Source organism: Phyllostomus discolor, chromosome 4 (genome assembly GCF_004126475.2).
Source record: "Phyllostomus discolor isolate MPI-MPIP mPhyDis1 chromosome 4, mPhyDis1.pri.v3, whole genome shotgun sequence".
Lineage (NCBI taxonomy): Eukaryota > Metazoa > Chordata > Mammalia > Chiroptera > Phyllostomidae > Phyllostomus > Phyllostomus discolor.
Window position 1 is genome coordinate 51,935,882 of NC_040906.2, and position 20,174 is coordinate 51,956,055.

The 20,174-nt window shown below is 36.1% G+C and overlaps 1 protein-coding gene across 4 annotated transcripts in view; it reads left to right on the forward strand.

Annotated features, from left to right (window-relative positions):
• The window catches only part of TLK1 (tousled like kinase 1), a 140,363-nt gene extending 120,435 nt beyond the window's left edge, over nt 1-19,928 (forward strand). For all 4 annotated transcript variants that reach the window (XM_028510949.2, XM_036023301.1, XM_036023302.1 and 1 more), the window contains 9 exons: nt 5,060-5,157; nt 6,702-6,783; nt 8,911-9,002; nt 9,087-9,176; nt 9,329-9,498; nt 10,028-10,163; nt 11,786-11,897; nt 13,162-13,269; nt 18,043-19,928. In XM_028510949.2, the coding sequence (XP_028366750.1) occupies nt 5,060-5,157; nt 6,702-6,783; nt 8,911-9,002; nt 9,087-9,176; nt 9,329-9,498; nt 10,028-10,163; nt 11,786-11,897; nt 13,162-13,269; nt 18,043-18,219 (1,065 nt within the window). In that variant the 3' untranslated portion in view covers nt 18,220-19,928. The remainder of the gene's footprint in view (nt 1-5,059; nt 5,158-6,701; nt 6,784-8,910; nt 9,003-9,086; nt 9,177-9,328; nt 9,499-10,027; nt 10,164-11,785; nt 11,898-13,161; nt 13,270-18,042) is intronic.
• Nucleotides 19,929-20,174: the final 246 nt, after the last annotated feature.

Below are 20,174 nucleotides of genomic sequence, written 5' to 3' on the forward strand. Positions count from 1 at the left end.
AAAGTGTACTAAATATTCTAAATATTTAAATTTTGCCAGTCAGTTGCATTGTTATATTTATTTGCTATTGCTAAGGTAGAATTTGTTTGGTTTTGTTTAAATAGAATGGAATAGACCGCTCATTTTTGCAGTTATTCCCAATTAGGGATTTTAATGTAAGTATTTATGCATTTAAAGAAGAGATAAAACACCACCCCACCAAAAGAAGGAAATGAAGTGCAAAGAGAGGAAACCATTAAGTTTCTAAAATCATCCAAGCCAATTAAACACACCAGAGGGAGACACAGTAACAACTAGTGCAATGATTCGTTAGGGATGGGAGTGAGGGGGACATCTATACAGTTAGACAGGAAACCTCCCCAACCAAGAATTTCGTAATTTTTATCTCTTCTTCCACCCCCCTCTTCAGTCTACACAATCATACTCAAGCAGAAATAGGACTATGGGCAAGTAATTTCAAAACTGATTTCTATAAATTTAGACCTGCTGCCTAGGTGGTCTTTAGGTTGGTTGGTTCATATTTCCAATGGTTCATATATCTCATACCCATATTTAAGATATGTGAAAGCATGTAATAGAAATTATCAAGGGACATAGAGTGAGGACAAATTTGAAGTAAACCAGTAATGGTTTTCTCCTTGATTCATTTCTATATTTCTCCTTCTGTTAGCTTTTAATGGTGCCTTTTGTTAACTTCACCCTTCACTTCCCTTGTGATAAGCTTTTAGAATGACATAGTTTATGAAATAAAACTTAATTTGAAGACCTAGAGATACTAACTTTTGAGGGACTGTTGTGCATTACTAAAATGCATTTGGTATTAAACTTTCTGAAACCTCATTCTGAACTAGTTTTCCTAGACCAGGTAACGTGTTATGGTGTTGAATAGACAATTTGAAGTAATGTGCATTTCTGTGCTTCCACCATTTTCATAATATACCAAACAGAATTTCTTTGATCAACCCTCATCGATTATAGGCAAGCTGAGATTATATCAAAATATTTTCCATCTTATCTTACTTTTATAGAAAGGCAGATCTTCAAAATTGAGGGGGGGCTTGTAGGGGAGATAATATGGTATATACATTTTCAATTTGCTTTTAAACTAGTATGTTTAATTTTTTTCAGGAAATGTATCAGTTTTAGATGTGAAAATGCTTTTTATAACTCTTTAAGCTTTATAGCTTAATGCCTATACACCCCACTTTTTTTTCCCTTAATTGCCATTATGGGATATGTTCAAAAATAGCCCAAATCTGCCGGTCAGTTTTAATCTGGCATTTGCAGAGATTCTACATCGCCATAACTTACTTTTGGCTGAGAACGTTGCGCCAAGGGGATACTGAGTTGCCGGAAGAGACTTTGATAACAAATAGAAAGCATTCTTATGCTAGACAAGTTGTGAAGGACAAGCCTTTCTGGTTAAGTTGCTGTGAAGTTTACCTTTTATTTAAATTTTTAATAAAAATTTTTGGAAGGTGGTATGTTTTGCAGGTTTCTTAAACAATGAGGCATTATCGAGATTTGTTGTTTGCTTCTATGACCTGGTTTTTTGAAATGTAATTTAGAATAGGAGAGCTTATTTTAAAATACTCTTACAATAGCTGTAATGTGTATGGTGTTAAGTTGTCCAGTCCCTATCATTTTGTTGAAACAGAGAAGAGCCATGCTTTTTTATTGTGTGATCACGAGACCTACCTCTCTTTAATACAATCCATTCTTACTCATGTCCCTTTGACACCATAATTGCCTGTAGAGACCAGTTCCTTTCTGGAGATGCTGTTTTATTCTTTGTTTCTTCTAGTCTAGACCTTCTCTGCTTTAACTGCTCAGCTCGTGGATGACTGGAGGATTTAAACTTGGTATTCTTACTGAGCATGTAGTAGCTGGTTGGACTATCTCTCTTTTAGTAGTCGGGCCTAGTTTTGCCATGCGTTTGAGGATCCCAATCTATAATGAATTTAGATCAGTTGTGAGCCCAGGTGCTTCTCCTAAAGCCTCTGAAACCCATGAATCCTGAGGATGGCCCATAGGTTAATGTTGATCTCAAGGAGAGCGTGGCCTATGGGATAGATCTTTGGAAATGATCTGCACTGAAGTTAACTGCACTTCCTTAGTTGCTGAGGCCACTGTATTCTAGACTTGGACCCTGAGGCCAGACCAGAACTGGGCCTTGCCCCTTTCTGTAAGGGATACGGTACTAGACAGTATTGCCCTGGTATTTGTGCCTAAAAGTATGGATTATTCTGCTCAGCTACCATAACAAAATACCACAGGCTGAGTGGCTTATACAACAGAAACTTATTTTCTCACAGTTCTAGAAGCTGGAAGTTCAACATCAAGTTCCGGCAGGGTTCAGTTTCTGGTGAGGCTCTCTGGTTTGGAGAAGGTCACCTTCTCAAGTGCTTAACGGCCTTTTCCCTGTGCTCCCAAAAACGAAGGGGTAAGTGTGGCAGTGATATCTTTCTCTTCCTTCCCATAAAGCCACTAATCCCATCATGAGGGTCCCACACTCATGACCTAATATAACTCTAATTATCCCCCAAAGGCCCCATTTCCAAATGCTGTCACCTTGGGGGTTGGGGCGTAAACGCGAATTTTAAGGGAACACAAACCTTCAGTCCAAAATAGTATGTATACTTTTGCTCAGTGGGATTCTGAGATAAATTAGAGTTGCAAAATTATCTTATCTTCCAGGGTGTGTCACTTTAAGGTCCAAGATGTGAAATATATGTTGAATTACAATATGGAATTTGTAAATATATTTCACTGACTATGGAGAATTTATGTCTGTCTGCATGTAAGACTTAGTTATAGTTCCTTCCCTTGACACCTCCTTTTAAATACTTAGGAGCCAGCTGTTTTCTATCCCCAGTGCTTATGACATTCTGTTTTTTCTTACATACTTTACAGTTCAAACTGAAATGAAGCTTGCCCGTGCTTTTGTATTGTAAGATTTTATGGGACATGTTTGTCATATTTTATAGAGAAGAAAAGCTTAACTGATGCAACATGCATTTACTTTTTAAAATAAGTATTTATTTTGTGATATTGGTTACTGCCATTGTATAGGCATCTGAAAATTACCAAAAAATTATAAAACAAATGTAATTATGTATCTCAGTAATCTAGTTGAATCTCATAATTATATATTTATGACTCAATAAAATTTAATTTCTGTAAGTTCTCTTTTGAAATAGTATCCTCATACCACAGTTTCAAATAAAGTTAAAACAACTATTTCAGCTGCTGTTCTAATAGGCATTCACTATTTTATCAGATTATTTAAAAATCTGCCAGCCTACCAAGTGTTTGGTAGCTTCCTGCATGTGTAAGAATCAATTTAGGTTTTAAGGCAGCAAACATTAGTAATATGAAAAGAAAAAGGTACCATTTTCTGTGTTCCGTGTGTAAATGAATTTGAAATTTTTTCATACTCATGGGCATCCCTGTATGGCCAGTTTCCTTTTCTATTTTATGAGTAAATTAGGACAGCTAAGCTGTGGCTTGAATTTATTGTTTCAAAGCCTTTTAATCTATTTTCTCTCCTTATAAATAATCTTTACTCTCCTGGGGTTTTTTCTTTTTTCATTAAAATTAGAAATATGTGACTGAAGCTACGTTAAATGAGGACATTTCAGTTAAATATCTATTTGGTATATCTATTTTAGAAAAATCTCCCCCAAATTCTGTGATAGAAAGGTTTATCTTCATTTAAGTTTATTTTTAAGTTTCTTTTTAATCTACATTAAATAATCTGTTGTACAACAAGTAGTGATTGAATTTCACTTGAAAATAATTAAAATAACTTTAAGGGTCAAGTGGAATACAAACATATTTGGGTTTAGTTTTTTAACCTGTGAATATTTTTTAACTATTTTTTTAAATTTAATAGTTCAGTGAACATTTTTTTAAATAATACTTAGAACATTTCTTAGTGTGTAAGCCTCAGTTATAGGTTATACCTCCGTAATTTGCTTTGGAATGAAGTGATACTTATATTTTTAAAGTAAATTTCAGAATCACTAATTTTTTGAGATAAAGGGTTTTAAAATAGAAGATAAATTATTAAAAGAGGAGGAGCTAATGAAATACAGAAATACTTAAGTACAGTATTCAGAAGCAATCTCTGTTTCCTGTGATACAGATGTATAATGGTAGTAGGTACACTTCTAAGTCAAGACAATATGTAGTTTTATTTACTCAACAAATATTTTAAATTATTGTGAAATTGGGCATTTTTAGAACTATCCACTGAAATTTAATATATTCTTATTCTTTAAATAATATTAAAATCTATATTGATGAATGAGAGGAAAGGTGATGGGTGATTATGTTCTTTTGGTGTCTAGTTTTTTTTAATGTTCTAAAATATGTTTTGAGGCATGAAAATATCAATATTTTTATATTAAATGAATATTAACATAAATTTCTTTAGGATTTGCCTAGATCTGCTCTGATCCCTAGTATCTGCCACAGCTATTCATAAAATTGTTGTCTTAGAGCCTTTTTAAGATTACAGTGGGATTTATCCAGACCGAGTGGGGGGTGTGTGTGTGTCTGTGTGTGTGTGTGTGTTCCAGATGTTGTGAGGTATAGGAATAATTGGCAGTTCTGTCTTCCTTTCTTTTTCTTTTAACTATTTTAAAATATCTTCATTTCATTTGTTTTATACTAGTAGATGATTCCCTCTTAAATTAAAATTTGGATGTACCAGAAATAAAGCTTTTAGTTCATTTTGTGTTATAAGTCAGTTTCAGACTACCTGGCAGTCATTTTCAGTTTCGACATTATAAAAATAGATTTCTTGCACAGAGCAAAACTCAGCATCTCATTAGGTATAGATTTTTATGTGGAGTATGGTTTCTTGAAATAGGCTTTTTCTTGATCTTTTCCATCACTCAGGCATTGAAAAGAGCACTTTGGTCTTTTTACTCAGTGGTACTTTATAATACACTATTCTTCCTGTCATTGTAAAAAAATTGATGCATGAGTAAAAATATCTTTTTTATATCACAAATAAATTGAGCTTGTTATAGTCCCCTCTCTTCATTTTCAGGAAGAGGCAGAAATTCAGGCAGAACTTGAACGTTTGGAAAGAGTCAGAAATCTTCACATTCGAGAGCTCAAAAGGATAAATAATGAAGATAATTCGCAGTAAGTCGTTATCTGTGTATCAGTTTTACATGATGAAAGTGTTTCTCCTGTGTGCAGAGCATTAACACAGTATTTCTTTGTTAGTGGGGAGGGGGGCCTTCTCATCATACTTAGAAAAAGATCCACACTCCCTCCCATGCGTCAGAAGGTCCTATGTTTGGCCACCTCACCGACACATGTCGTCATCCTCCCCTCATTTGTAGTTTGTAGGCACGCCAGCCCCTGTTTCCACCTCAGGGCTTCTGTGCTTGTCGTTTTCTCACCTGAACCGTTCCTCCTCTAAGTGTCTAAGTATGGCTTACCTTTTATTTCACTCCAGATGGTCAGCAGCGAGGCCACCTCTAGGCAACCCTATCTAAAACAGCAGTTTTTACATCCATCTATTCACTTTCTTTTTTTTTTTTTTTTTTTTTTTTGGTATAACATTTATCATTACCTGGAATTAAAAATTTATATTTCAGTTATTGATTATATGTCTCCTCTACCTAGAATATAACCTATATGAGAGGAGGGACTTCGTTTTGTTCTTACTGTACCCCCAAAGCCTTACCCAGTGCTTCGCACATGGTAGGCATGCAATAAGTATTTGTTGACTGAATACTGAAATTAATATTACAATAAGGAAGGAGAAATTATTTCAACTAAAGGGATTTCAGTAAGTCATATATTCAGCATTATTATGCAAAACTTGAGACAAAGAAAAGTAGTTTAAGTTATGGTCTCTGTCCTTAATCCCTGGTTATAAAAATGAGGAGAGAAAACACCTGTGGGCTGGTGGGAGCCTTAAGAAGAAGATGGAAACTAAGCAAGGCACTACTTGTCAGAATCGGAAGTTGCCAGTTTCTGCCGTGCAGTATAAATATCTTGCTTAAAATTAAGAAGGCCTATTTTTACCATCAGTGTATGAAATATTATAATTATAGAACAACCTAAATTATGCCGGATGAAAATTCTAATAAAACAGAACAATTGGCTGTTCTGAAAATTATGTTTAAAGTTGTTTTGTGTATCTATAATAGTAATATTACCTGTGAGTGATTATTTTTTTAAGTTTTTAAACAAGTTTATTGTTTTTAATTGGTAATTAAAATTTTATTTATAGAAGTCCAAAGGCAGTAAAATTTAATCATGGGTGAAGGCCAGTTTATAAGTATAATTCTTTTTAATCATGTCAGTGCCATAAAACCTTGATTAACCATAACCCCCAATATAAAAGTATTATTTTTCCAAGGGAAGTAATTCCTGCTGAGTAGATAATGGGATTTCATAAAGCTCTTGACAACGCAATGGGTAGCTCTTTATTATGGTGCTGCACTTGGTCATTGAACCTGAATATTCACCTATGAATGTTAAGCTTTGTGAACATCCAGCGTGAAGAAGGGTGATAGTCACGCAGATAAAGAAAAGTATCAAAGAGAATTTGGAATTTACAGTAGAGTAACAGAAATAGCTAGGAGCAGAATAAGAGCTTGGAACTTTATTGTGGAAAGAACCTTTTTGTGTGCATTTTCATGTTACTAAGTGTTTTTCCCCCAATCCTTAAGGTTCAAAGATCACCCAACGTTAAATGAAAGATATTTATTACTGCATCTGCTTGGTAGAGGTGGCTTTAGTGAAGTGTATAAGGTAATGTAAAATTTTTTTCTGTTCTTAAAGATAAAGGAGTACAGGTTTCCCCTTCTACCCAAAAGTAGAGCATTCCTATGAAACCTTTCAGAAGTTGAGATAGCATAAAGCAAAGAAGCAGTTACCATTAATTTATACGGAAAATTTGTCAACTGTTCCCAGATCTCAAAAATAACCTACCAAATCATACTGAATACACTTAATTATATCATTTTTTTCTTAACATTTTATTTATTTAGAGGGAAAGGGAGAAAAAGAAACACCAATATGTGGTTGCCTTTCAAGGTCCCCCTACTGGGCACCTGTCCTGCAACCCAGGCATGTGCCCTGACCAGGAATTGAACCAGCGACCCTCTGGTTCACAGGCCAGGGCTCAATCCACTGAGCCTCACCAGTCAGGGCTATATCCAGTTTCATGGTAAGCACAGTGCCCTTACGAGCTTTCTTAGGCTCTTCTCCCCTCCCCTCCCCTCCCCCCTCCTCTCTCCTCTTCTTTCTCCCCTCTCCTCTCCCCTCCCTTCCCCTCTTCTCTCCCCACTCCCTTTTCTCTTTTCTTTTCTCTTTTCTTTCCCTTTTTCTTTTCTTTCTTTATTGGTAGTATACTTAAAGTTTTATTTTCATCTATTACTATTTTTCACAAGTGCCTCTGAATTATATCCTTTATGCTCCTTTGCTTTCTCTCACATGAACTTTTTAAAATTGTTTCTTTAAACCCAACTTTTAATAATATAATTAGCTAATATTTATTGGATATTTACTATGAATCATAGTTTTCTAAATACTTCATATGTTTTACCCTATTTAATTTTCTCAACAACCCAAACTTTATCGGTGAGACTGAAACTGAGAGTGTATTAGTACAGTCATATAGCTAATAAGGTTATTTCACTACAAAGTGAATATTCTTAATTATTCCATCCTATATTGTTCTGATCTCCTGCTTTTATAATTTTGTGATAAGCAGTTTACCACGACTGCTCATTTTTAGATGAAATAGATGGGGAGAATGGGGATTGAGGACCTTCCTTCTAATAAATATGTAAGCTTTTAAGTGTTTTTTAAAGGGTCATCTTTGGCCCTGGACAGTGTGTCTCAGTTGGTTAGAGTGTCGTTCCATAAATTGAAAGGTCACAGGGTCGATTAGCAGTCAGGACACATGCCGAAGTTGTGGGTTCTGTCCCCAGTCAGGCGCACGGGAGGCAGCCAGCCAGTCCGTGTTTCTCTCTCACATCAATATTTCTCTCCCACTCTTTTCTCTTCTCTCTAAAATCATATAATCATGCCCCGGGTGAGGATAAAAAAATAAAACAATAAAAAAATAAAGGGGTACCTTTATATATAAATCACAGTGGAACCTAAATTATTAAATCTCTCTTTTAATGATATTCGTTGTTTTAAAAAAAATTAAAAATTACCTGAAGCCTTAAAAGAATACTCACCATTCTTTATTTTGTTACTTAAGAAATAGGCTGGTGGTTTAAACAAACCAGTATAAAATCTTACCCCCCCCCCCCCCCCCCCCCCCCAGAGACAACCAGAGGAAATTGAAGACAGGTTGGGTATTAGATGAGGTTAGGAATTACTGATGTGGTTAAGTGTGATAATGATAGATGGTTAAGGGTTATGGTGTTTGAACAGTTTCATAATCAAAGCTTAGAATTTTTTTAAACTTGTTAGGAACTTGTTAATTTTCAAAGAAGTGGGGAGCGGGGAGGAAAAGGTGGGGAGTTGATAGGAGAAGCCAGAGAAAAAAGATTTGCTTTACCCATCCTACAAAAAAAGCCATCTGTTTTCCTGGCTGCTTACTGCTGCTGCCAGGAGAGAGTAGGTTCCTATTAAAAACAAGAAAGAGCTTTATTTAGTTTGATTCAGTATATTGGCATTTACAAAACTAGAATGTGAAAATTGACATTAGCGTTTTCTCTGATTTAGCACCGTGGAATTTGTATCTTGTTTTTGATAATGTGTCATGGAACTGCATATAATCTTTGCAAAGATGAACACAGGAGTTGTAGTGTATATTCTAATTCCATATTATGTCAAAATTATCACCAAAATTGTTTTAAAAAATCTCTTCAGCTATTTAGTTGATCTTTGGCCCTAACTCTTCTCTAACTTGAATCTTAGGCTTTTGACCTTTATGAACAGAGATACGCTGCCGTGAAGATCCACCAGCTTAATAAAAGCTGGAGGGATGAGAAAAAGGAAAACTACCACAAGTAAATATTAATACTTTGTTCTTTTTATCAGTTGAAAATACATTTAATGGTCATGGAGAATTAATGTACCCTCTCTTCCTGTAGACATGCATGCAGAGAGTACAGAATACACAAAGAACTGGATCATCCCAGAATAGTGAAGCTCTATGATTATTTCTCCTTGGATACAGATACGTAAGTGAATATAAGGATATAGTTTTTAAGACATGTTTGCTTTTGCTTTCCCTATTTTGTGGTAATGATATAAATATCTTTATGTCCCCATTGTGGGCCTGAATTATTGGATAGTGTTTTATGTCTAATTTTTCTTCTCTTCTCCATTGTAGGTTTTGTACAGTGTTAGAATACTGTGAAGGCAATGACTTGGATTTCTATCTGAAGCAACATAAATTAATGTCAGAGAAAGAAGCTAGGTCTATTGTAATGCAAATTGTAAATGCACTAAGATATCTCAATGAAATCAAACCCCCCATTATACATTATGATCTTAAGCCAGGTAATTAATAAAATGTGTTTAAATAATTTTTTAAAGTTCTAAAGAGTATAAAGTCATATTTATTAATTTACCTGAAAACATGCTTCCTGGGTTAGTTTTTAAATGTCAATGGAATACTAGTACAACTTAAAGTATTTTTGTCATGTCACATTTTTAAATCATATTTTAAATATATTTTAATTGGCCCTGGCTGGTGTGGCTCAGTGGATTGATTGCTGGCCTGCAAACCAATGGGTAGCTGATTTGATCCCCAGTCAGGGCACATGCCTAGGTTGCAGGCCAGGTCTCCAGTTGGGGGCACATGAAAGGCAACCAATCGATATATCTCTCATGCATTGATGTTTCCCTCCCTCTTTCTTCCCCCTTTCTCCTCTCTCTAAAAATCAATAAATAAAATCTTTAAAATATATATTTCTTAATTATATTTAAAATTTTAAATATATATTTACTTCCCAAAAGTTAACATAAGTTATAAAGATAATGTTTTTCATATATGCATCATTAAAAGAACCTTATGTTTTATTCCTAGGAAACATCCTTCTGGTAGATGGAACAGCATGCGGAGAAATCAAAATCACTGATTTTGGTCTGTCCAAGATTATGGATGATGATAGCTATGGTGTAGATGGAATGGATCTAACTTCCCAAGGGGCAGGCACTTACTGGTAAATGTGTTACTAGAAACTCCAGAATTACCTAGATTAGCAACAGGGCTTTTTATGAGAGCTGTTTTCCTTTCTGTAACCTTGGTGATCACTGTGGCGAGGGTGCTGACACGAAGTCTCTGAGTCGAGAGGGTGACTGCTCTCCTCAGTCTTCTTTGCTCACCTGGTCTTCACTGTAAACATCACCAGACTAGAGGAAGAAAGAGTGGGTATTAGCAAGGGACCTCAGCACCTGCCCAGAAACTTCTGATGTGGAGAACTTGTGGATTTTCTTCTATAGTGTCAGAGTGATGTTTATCATGGAAAAGTGCTTATATAACTATAACATCTTACCTGTTACAAGAAATGAGCATCAAGCCCTCACTGTAGAGGTTTTGTGGTTACAGTTCTTGTTGTAGATGGATGTTTTGTTGATCATGGATAAGAGAGGTATCTCACATGTTCTTGGCCTTTGGACTTGACTCTCAAAAATACGTTTTATTGACTTCATACAATACATACAGATGTAAGTCAGGATAGAACCATAGATTTCACAGTCTAAATGAATGTCATTGTCTTCAAAGTTACATGGGAGTTGACAAAAACTGTTTAAGTGAGAATTGTCAAACTTACTGTCAAATTCACTAAAGTGAAAAACATAGAATAAAATTTCAGAACAAACAGCTTTCAGAATAAATTAGTTGAGCAAAAAGAGTGAAATTTTAATTGGAAGAGAGATAACTAACTTCATTGAACAAGTTGTTGACATTAGGTTTTCTGGAACAGTCTCCACACTGTTAGCCTGGACACATAATGACCAGGTCCATAAGATACCACAGGTCTTCCTGGTCTTCACTTTTCATGAACAATGATTAGTTACATTCATGTATTCTTTTAAAGCCACCTTAAAGTTTAACTTCCACTTGTGGCATTTTCTGGGAACATGAATAAGATGATGTGTCATGATTTTCATACTTAAAATTATCACTGAAGGAAAGAGTGCTCACCAGGAGAATTGGAGTGGTTAGGGAAGTTATTAGAGATTGTCATATGCAAAAAAGAATATGACAGAAAAGCAGTGTGGGCAACCAAGTTAATGGGCTTTCCCTTGCCGGTCTGAGGGGGTGAGGGAGGAGAGTGAGTACAGATGTTAGAAATTTACGTTGCTTCTGGATTAGGATGGGCTTTGTTGCAAATAAGAAAGCTGAGGTCTGTCTTGGCAGTGAGATTTTTTAAACAAAAGAGCCACCTGGTCCAGATGTGTGTGTGTTTGGAAGAGAACTGCCTACAGTTTGATGCTGGTGAAGGGAGGCAATGGGAGAAGATTTCTTGTTATTAGACACCCAAATTAGAACATTGTAATTTCTAATGACTTTTTATTCCTGTAGATAATGTATGTAATGTGTATGTATGCTATGCACACACACACAAAGTGTGTGTGTGTATAGCATACTTGATGACAAAGTTGGGTTTTGGCACTGGGATGAAATGATAACAAGAATATAAATGCTTCAAAAGTTTTGTGATTTTCACTAATGAAGGTCCCAGGGTTTATGTGGATAAAATTAGTGTTCTGAGATTTTCCCACTGATAGATTGTTAATAGTACCCTTTTCCTTTTTCTTCCCCCCCAAAAAACTATAGGTATTTACCTCCTGAATGTTTTGTAGTTGGAAAAGAACCACCAAAAATTTCCAACAAGGTTGATGTGTGGTCGGTTGGAGTCATTTTCTTTCAGTGTCTTTATGGTAGAAAGGTAAGTTAAAGTATACCAGATACAGCTGTATGTAGATAAGTTGAATTTTCCCCTTTAAGTTTTTTTTAAAGATTTTATTTATTTACTTTTAGAGAGAGGGGAAGGGAGGGAGAAAGATAGGGACAGAAACATCAATGTGTGGTTGCCTCTCATGCATCCCTGCTGGGGACCTGGCCTATAACCCAGACATGTGCCCTGACTTGGAATTGAACTGGCCTTTGGTTCGCAGGCTGGCGCTCAATCCACTGAGCCACACAGGCCAGGGCTAACTTTCCTTTTAATTGTACGCTTTTTTTCCCATTTGATTAGTTTGTATTGTAGTTTTTCATTACCATTTGTCTCGCTTATACCCTCTGCCACCTTTGTCCTCCCCTGCCTGCCAAATTTTCCCCCTTTAAATACAAATTTTCATTAACTTGAAGTCACATCATTTTAGACCTTTTCCATTAAAGCTAGGCTTCTTCTCTATTCCTAGAATTTCCATGGATCAGAATAATTTTAATGTCATAACAGTTTACGTGGCCCGCATTTTGCCCCTTTTTTTTTAACCTAAGGAAAAGAAGTAACTGTTAAACAGTGCTACCATTCTCTACTGTTAAGAGTACTGGAGTCAAAACTCTTTATCCTCCATTCTCTCCACTTCCTCACATTCTTAGTGTGTTGTATGAGCTCGAAGTATTTTATTCTGTGGTGGGGGTTTTTTTTACACTACTTTTTAAGGCATTTACACTACTTCATCTCTTCTCTAATCAGACTTCATTTTGTAAACATTCAGAATAAAGTTTCACATTTTAAAAAATTATTTATTTAATTACTTTTAGAAGGGAAAGGAGGGAGAGAAATGTCAATGTTGTGGTTGCCTCTTGTGTGCCCCCTACTGGGGACCTGGCCCACAACCCAGGCATGTGCCCTGACTGGGAATCAAACTGGCAACCCTTTGGTTCCCAGGCTGGCACTCAGTCCACTGAGCCTCACCAGCCAGGGCAACTTTTACATTTCTTACGTTTTTATTTTATCTGAATTACTTATTGCAACAGCATTATTTTCTTCTGCTTATTCTCAGGGTTTTGGCTATGTTGAGGATTGATTAGATAGGCTTGCAGACCACTACCAGTAATACCCTTGTTGCTCTGATGATCTGTGTAACTGAGGACAAGAATTTTTTAGAACACAAATCATTTGCATCTTGAGTATTCACTAATATCTCTGTTTAAATGTTTTGCGAGATAACTTTCTCAACATTTTGTTTTTATTTATTTTTTAGCCATTTGGTCACAATCAGTCTCAACAAGACATTCTTCAAGAAAATACAATATTAAAAGCCACAGAAGTTCAGTTTCCTGTAAAACCAGTTGTAAGCAGTGAAGCCAAGGTATTAAATTTATGTAAAACAAAGTAATTACTCATTAGTAAATGAAATAAAAGTGATTGTCACCACAGGAAAATCTGTCCAGAAGGGGTTGGTGATTTGCTCTGAAAACAAGAGTTGCTTAGGCCTTTGTTTTAAGTGTTCCTCTTTCAAGGACCCAAATATAATCCCTGATCCTTTGTTCACGCCAGCTTGCTTTGAAAATTGGGGGAAATCTCGAGATCTGGGCCTATCATTACCTTTATGTTTTATGTATCAGTTTATGTTAATACTGAGCTATTTAAATACACGGTTGATCCTTGAACAATCTGGGTTTGAACTGCACCAGTCCACTTATACATGTATTATTTTTGATAAACATGTTGAAAATTTTTTGGCAATTTGTGACAATTTGAAAAAATTTACAGGTGAATCACATAAAATAGAAATATTGGAAAAATTAAGAAAAAGGTGTGTCATGAATGCATAGAGCATGTTTTCTCTCGGGGTGTTCTTAATGTTGTTTTTCTCTTACTGTAAGAATATAGTATATAATAAATATAACATGCTAAATATGTCTTAATCAGCTATTTAAGTATCAGGAAGGAAGGTTTAGGGGCAGTCAAAAGTAATAACGTGGATTTTCAGCTGTGCAGGGTATTGATGCCCCGATTCCCCCATGTTATTCAAGGGTCAACTGTATAAGAAATAATCAAAGCATTGTGCTGATACTTTATATGCATTATCTTTTAACTTTATGATACAGGATTTTTATTACATTTTATAAAGTAGGACACCAGCCAGGCTATAGCAAAAGTATCTTGTCCAGAATTACACCAGCTAGTAAGCAGCAGAGCTGCTTCTTCTCAGGCTGCCCTGCACTAGCACTTGTGAGAGCCCCCACCTCTTCTCCAGCTTTGCTCACAGGAGCCTGTGAAACTCTCACAAATGGCTTCCTAAAGCTCTAGTCCATGCATATCTGCATGGTAACATGAAATAGATATTTCTAATAGCAAAACTTCTGTGGTCTTTAACATCTCCCTACCTTCCTCCCCAGATTGGCTTTCACATGTGCATATTTACTCCTGCTTTGTTACACTCATCCCAAAGTTTATTTTTCTGTGACTCCCTGTTGGAGTTTCCTTTTAAAACCCTGTGAAATTCCTAAGACAAACACATAAAGCACTCTTCTTTTTTTCCAGTCTGAATAGTCTAGGCCATAAGAATAATTCACAAACAGGCATTATGTAGTTTCTATATTGTTAGGATGTAAATGAGCACTGCTGTGGGTCCCTGGTCACGGTCACAGTGGCCTCCATAATTGTACCAGTTTTTGTGTAATCTCAAAGTATTTGTTGGAGTGTCCCATATTTCATTTTATCCATTACATCTCTATTGACTTTTTGCAAATCATTTAACTTTTAGAAGATTTTGACAATTAAAATAACTGATGTTCTTATATTAAAACATGGGTTCTTTTCATAAGGTAAATATGGCTCCTTTAAAAAAGATCTTGATGGTGCTGGCATCTAAATTTTGTCTTCTGTTTCTCAGCATCAGTGAGAATAGAAACTAAATGAATTTATTAGTCAATGCAAGATCATTATTTACATTTTTAATAGTGACAAAAATGACCAGGAATGACTGTAGTGTGAAAGTAGTATGTCAAAAAGAAGTCCCATTTACCACCTCTGGTTCTATCCTCAGGTTCTTTATTGGTGCCACATTCACCATTTTGGTACCTGGGGCGGGGCGGGGGGGTGGGAATTATTTTTTGTTTGTTTGTTTTTTAACCATTTGTCCCTATAGAATACACCTTTGCCAAGTACCACCTCTACTGACCTGATTTGAGTATCTTAAGCATATTTACTCCTTGTATACTTCTTAGCCTTGCTGTTGGTAGCTTTTCATCCCTTTAAACTCTGCCTTCAACATATAGGAAAGGTTTCTCTATATCTTAATCATTTCTAGAGTAGTCTCTGCAAGTCTTTGTATTTGTTAAAGACTTAAAAAGATAAGACCTAAGGGATCAGAGAGACTTTTTATAAATATTAGTAAGCTAACTATGGCATAACAATGGGAAGACCTAGACTTGTTTTTATTTTACTTTTAAGATTTTACTTACTTATTTTTAGAGAGAGGGGAAGGGAGAAAGAGAGAGGGAGAGAAACCTCAGTTGGTTACCCCTCACACGTGCCCTGATCAGGAATTGAACCAACAACCTTTCAAATGACACCCAGCCAACTGAGCCACACCAACCAGTCAGGACTAGATTTGTTTTTAGAGAAAAAAATTACTCTTAATGAATTTCAAAGCAAAGAACATGCAAAATAGTTCATTAAAAATTAAAGTTTAATCACATTTAAAAGTGTTTCCGTCAGTGATAGTTTAACTGACAGTGGTTCAATTCATGAATTTATGTGGCAGCTAGGAATTTAAAGACAAGCTAAAGTTACATCTGGTGTCAGCAATAAGGAAGCGAAAGACTTACCAGTTATCATTTAGGAATGTTTTATCTGTTGCAAAAAAATTAGATAATCTCTCAAATATAATATTTATTGAATGAAAGAAAGGAGCCAGGTAAAGGAGAACATAATCTCTGATTTTATTTACATAAAGGTCAAACCAGCAAAACTCAACTTAATGTTACAAGTTAGGACAGTGGTCACCTAGGTGGGTTGTAGGCAGAGCCCACGCCTGGAAAGGGGCGTGATCAGACGTAGGAGGTTCTGATAAAATTGTTTTTCTTGATCTATTCCCTTTGTGCTATATACTGAACAATTTGTGTAGTTTTTATAAATATAATAGATTTTTTAAAAGAAGCTATTCTCAATGATAGGATACATAAAACCTGTCTGAGAAAGAAAAAAGATTATTATATTCTACTCTTAGCTTTTTCAAAAGTGTCCTGATGCTCAGTGTTAACCTAGGAAACAAAAACCTAATAGAAGTGTCCCTTTCTCTAAAGTTTATGCTCAATAAGAAAATATATATTACGGCTAAAAATGGCACACCCTCTGGCCAAACTAAACTGAGAGAGGGCAAGAAGATTACTGTAGCAGAAGGTAAATTCTAGAAATAAGTGTCCAGAATTTTGTAAGTATAATTACTGCTTTCCATCTTCAACATAATATTTGAAGTCCTAGCCATAGCAGTTAGGCAAGAAAAAGAAATAAAAGGTATTCCAAAGAAAGGACGAAATAAAACTTACTAATTTGCAGATGATACTGTACAGTTAACCCTTGAACAACATGGGTTCAAACCTGGGTTGTTCGAGGGTCAGCTGGCCGTTGGAAATCACGCGTGCAGCAGGCAGATGTAAGATACACATGGATTTTTGTGCTAGCTTCTGGCCCCCCAACTACTGTGTTCAAGGGTCAACTATATATAGAAAACCTTAAAAACCACCAAAAAATTGTTAGAACTAACAAATTCAGTAAAGTTGTAGGATGGAAAATCAATATGTAAAAATCTGTTGCATTTGTGTACAGTAATAACAAACTATCAGAAAGAGAAATGAAGAAAACAGTCCCATATACAGTTGGATCAAAATGAGTAAAATATCTGCAAATGAATTTAACTAAGGAGATGAAAGAACTATACACTGAAAACTATAAGACATTAATGAAAGAAATTAAAGAAACAAATATATGCAAAGATATCCTATGCTTACAGATTAGAAGAACTGATATTGTTAAAATGTCTATACTACCTACCCAAGGCAATCTACGGATTCTGTGTAATCTGTACCAAAATTCCAATGGCATTTTTCACAGAACTTGAACCTAAAATTTGTATAGAACCATAAAAGACCTGGGGTGGGGGGGGACTGTAAGCATCACGCTCCCTGATTTCAAACTATATTACAACTATAGTAATCAAAACAGCATGTTATGGCATAAGAATCAGAGACATAGATTAGCACAAAGAATCGTGAGCCCCAAAATAAATCCAGATGTATAGGGTCAACTGTTCTATGAACAAAGGAGCCAAAAATATGCAGTGGGGTAAAGACAGTCTCTTCAGTAAAGGGTGTCAGGAAAACTGGACAGCCACATGCAAATGAGTGAAACTGGACCACTTGTACCATACACAAAAACTTACTCAAAATGGATGAAAGACTTGAAAGTATAAAAACCTGAAACCATGAAACTAGAAAAAATATATAGGCAGAAAGCTTTTGACCTCAGTCTTGGTGAGGAATTTTTAGATTTGACACAAAAGCAAAGACAAAAAGTGTGGTGCTATATCAAATGAAAAGGCTTTCTGCACAGCACCGGAAACCAACAAAATGAAAAGGCAGAGCTTGAACAGACCTTTAAGAACAGACCAGTGTTCTTAACAGCATTATTCACGTTAGCAAAATGGTGGAAACAGCCCAGTGTCAGTCAGCACATGAATGGATAAACAGAATGTGGTACATGTACATGCACACACACAGTTGGATATTATTCAGCCTTTAAAGGGACAAAACTCTGGTGCGTACTGCAATATGGGTTTCTCTTAAACACTGTGCTAAGTGAAATAAGCCCGATACAAAAGGACAAGCGTTTCATGATTTTACGTATATTCCAGGTACCTTCTGCATAGGCACTTAGAGTAGCCAAGTCATAAAGAAGACACTAGTGGTTTTCAAGGGCTGGGGGAGGAAGGAATTATGAGTTAAGTATTTGTTGGGTATAGAGTTTCCGTTTGGGATGTTAAAAAAGTTGTCCTAAATGTGCCCGTTGTTCTATAGGATTTAGTTGATTGCTGTTTAAAAGGGGAAAGATTTTAATTGCTGACCTTTTCTTTAAGGCCTTTATAAGACGCTGTTTGGCATACCGAAAAGAAGATCGATTCGATGTACACCAGCTGGCGAACGACCCATATCTTCTCCCGCACATGAGAAGGTCGAATTCTTCAGGGAACTTGCACATGGCTGGGCTAACAGCATCCCCCACGCCCCCTTCTTCAAGCATAGTCACCTACTGACTTTCCTCCGGAGTCGGCATGATTCCTTTGAATTGCTTCCAGATGCACACTTGAGTTTGAGAGCATTTGAGTGTTTTTGTTACTTTCTTTTTTACACGGGACATGGTTGAGAACTGTTTGTGAACCGAAGTTCCTTGTAGCGTCATTGTGTGAGAGAGGATGGATCATGGACAGTGAATGAATGTACACTCCTGACTATGCCCTTGAGCGGCGAGGGTGGCCGCCTGTTGCACAGGGACCGGAATACCGTGTTAAGATAGAAGAAAAATGATTTGTTTGGGGGAACCCTGTAAATAACGTTTATAATACTTAAATACATTGGATGTTACTAGAGAGTTCTAATATGAAGGGTAGTTTTTCATTATTTAAAAACACTTGGAAAAATGAGACATATTTCTAACACAAGAATTATAGTGCCTGGATACATTCTTCAGCATTCAGCGGTTAATCTGCTGGAACCAAAGTAAGAACTGAATGGCAGTGACAGCTGTGCTTTATAGTGATAGAATGTGAGAGTTAGAGCCTTTGGCAGAGTTAGACTTTGTCATTTGCCTGTTCTGGCTTTTACCACATTGTACCTCGAAATCACGTTTTCCCCCCACTGGTTATGTTAAAAGGGAGAGCTGTTTTTCCTAGATACTTTACACCTTTGACAAAATGAGCTGCTTATTTTGAAATCAGTTGAAGTCACTAAATTGTAATATCTCCATTGTTTTCCACATGTTAGAATTGTGAACAGGTACTTTTGTTTTGATCCCAGGCCTTGTTCGTGAAAACAAGTGAAAGTATATAACCAAATGCAGACCAGTTCTATGCAGGATAATGATAAATTCCCTTCTAGCTCTATTGTAAATTGTTGTACATATGTCGTATTTCAATTACCAAGTTTCAGCAGCTTATTCTTGTACAAATGTTTAAAAATAAGGCTTTTCTAATTGGATATTGTATTTTTTTTAAGTCTTGAAGGCGCTTTAATTGCTGCTAAATGATGTTGCTTCTTTGCGAAACAAAAAATCAGATGACCTCCTTGAAAAGGTGCAAATTGACTGTACATCATAGAGGCATAGTAAAAGCAAGCATTCATTAACAATCAAGGCATGTAAAAATGATCCATGTTGGACATACAGAGTTCTCTAAATCAGTTTTTTGGGTTCTAGGGCTGTGGAGCACATAGATACTAGATTTATAAATTGTTCATGGTTATTCTACATTTCTAGAAGGTTCTTATCAGCAAGGTGGGATGATGGTCCCATAAACAAGTTACTTGTGGTTTGTACAGATTTGTTAAAATGTGAACATTTTTCTAACTGCCTTGTATGGTAGAAACCATTATTTTTCAGGATGTTGTATTTTACTCCTGTAAAAATTATTCCTTTATTGTTACATTCATAATGCTGGTACTAACATGTAAGTTGTCTATGTTGCTGAAGAAAGAGGCTGTACTTCCGCAGGTTGTCCTTAGTATTGTACAGTTCCACTGTGGCGCTTACTTCTGACGTTGCAAGCCATTTTGTTTTTCCATTGTACATACACATACCATCTCTTTAAAATGCTGCTGAAAGTGTAGAGAATGTAGCCAAACAGTAATAAACAATGACAGTTAAAGTTTGGAAACTATGAAAATTACATTTGAAGGGAGCTTTCAATATTTAGGTTATTGGTTCTGACTTTGCTCCTTAAGAATCGGCTGAATAAATTCTTTAAATATACTTCAAGGCAAGTATAAAGTGTTTCAAACTGTTCAAGTGAACCTAATAACCATTATCAAGGTTAATCCTGGGTAAGTAACAGCACTCTCAGGAGTGGCTTAAGGCAGCAGTCCCCCACCTTTTTGGCACCAGGGACTGGTTTTGGGAAAACAGCCTTTCCGTGGATGTGGGGATGGGGGCAGCAGGTGGAGGCGGAGCTCAGGAGGGGATGCGAGTGAAGCTTCGCTTGCCTGCCCACCGCTCACT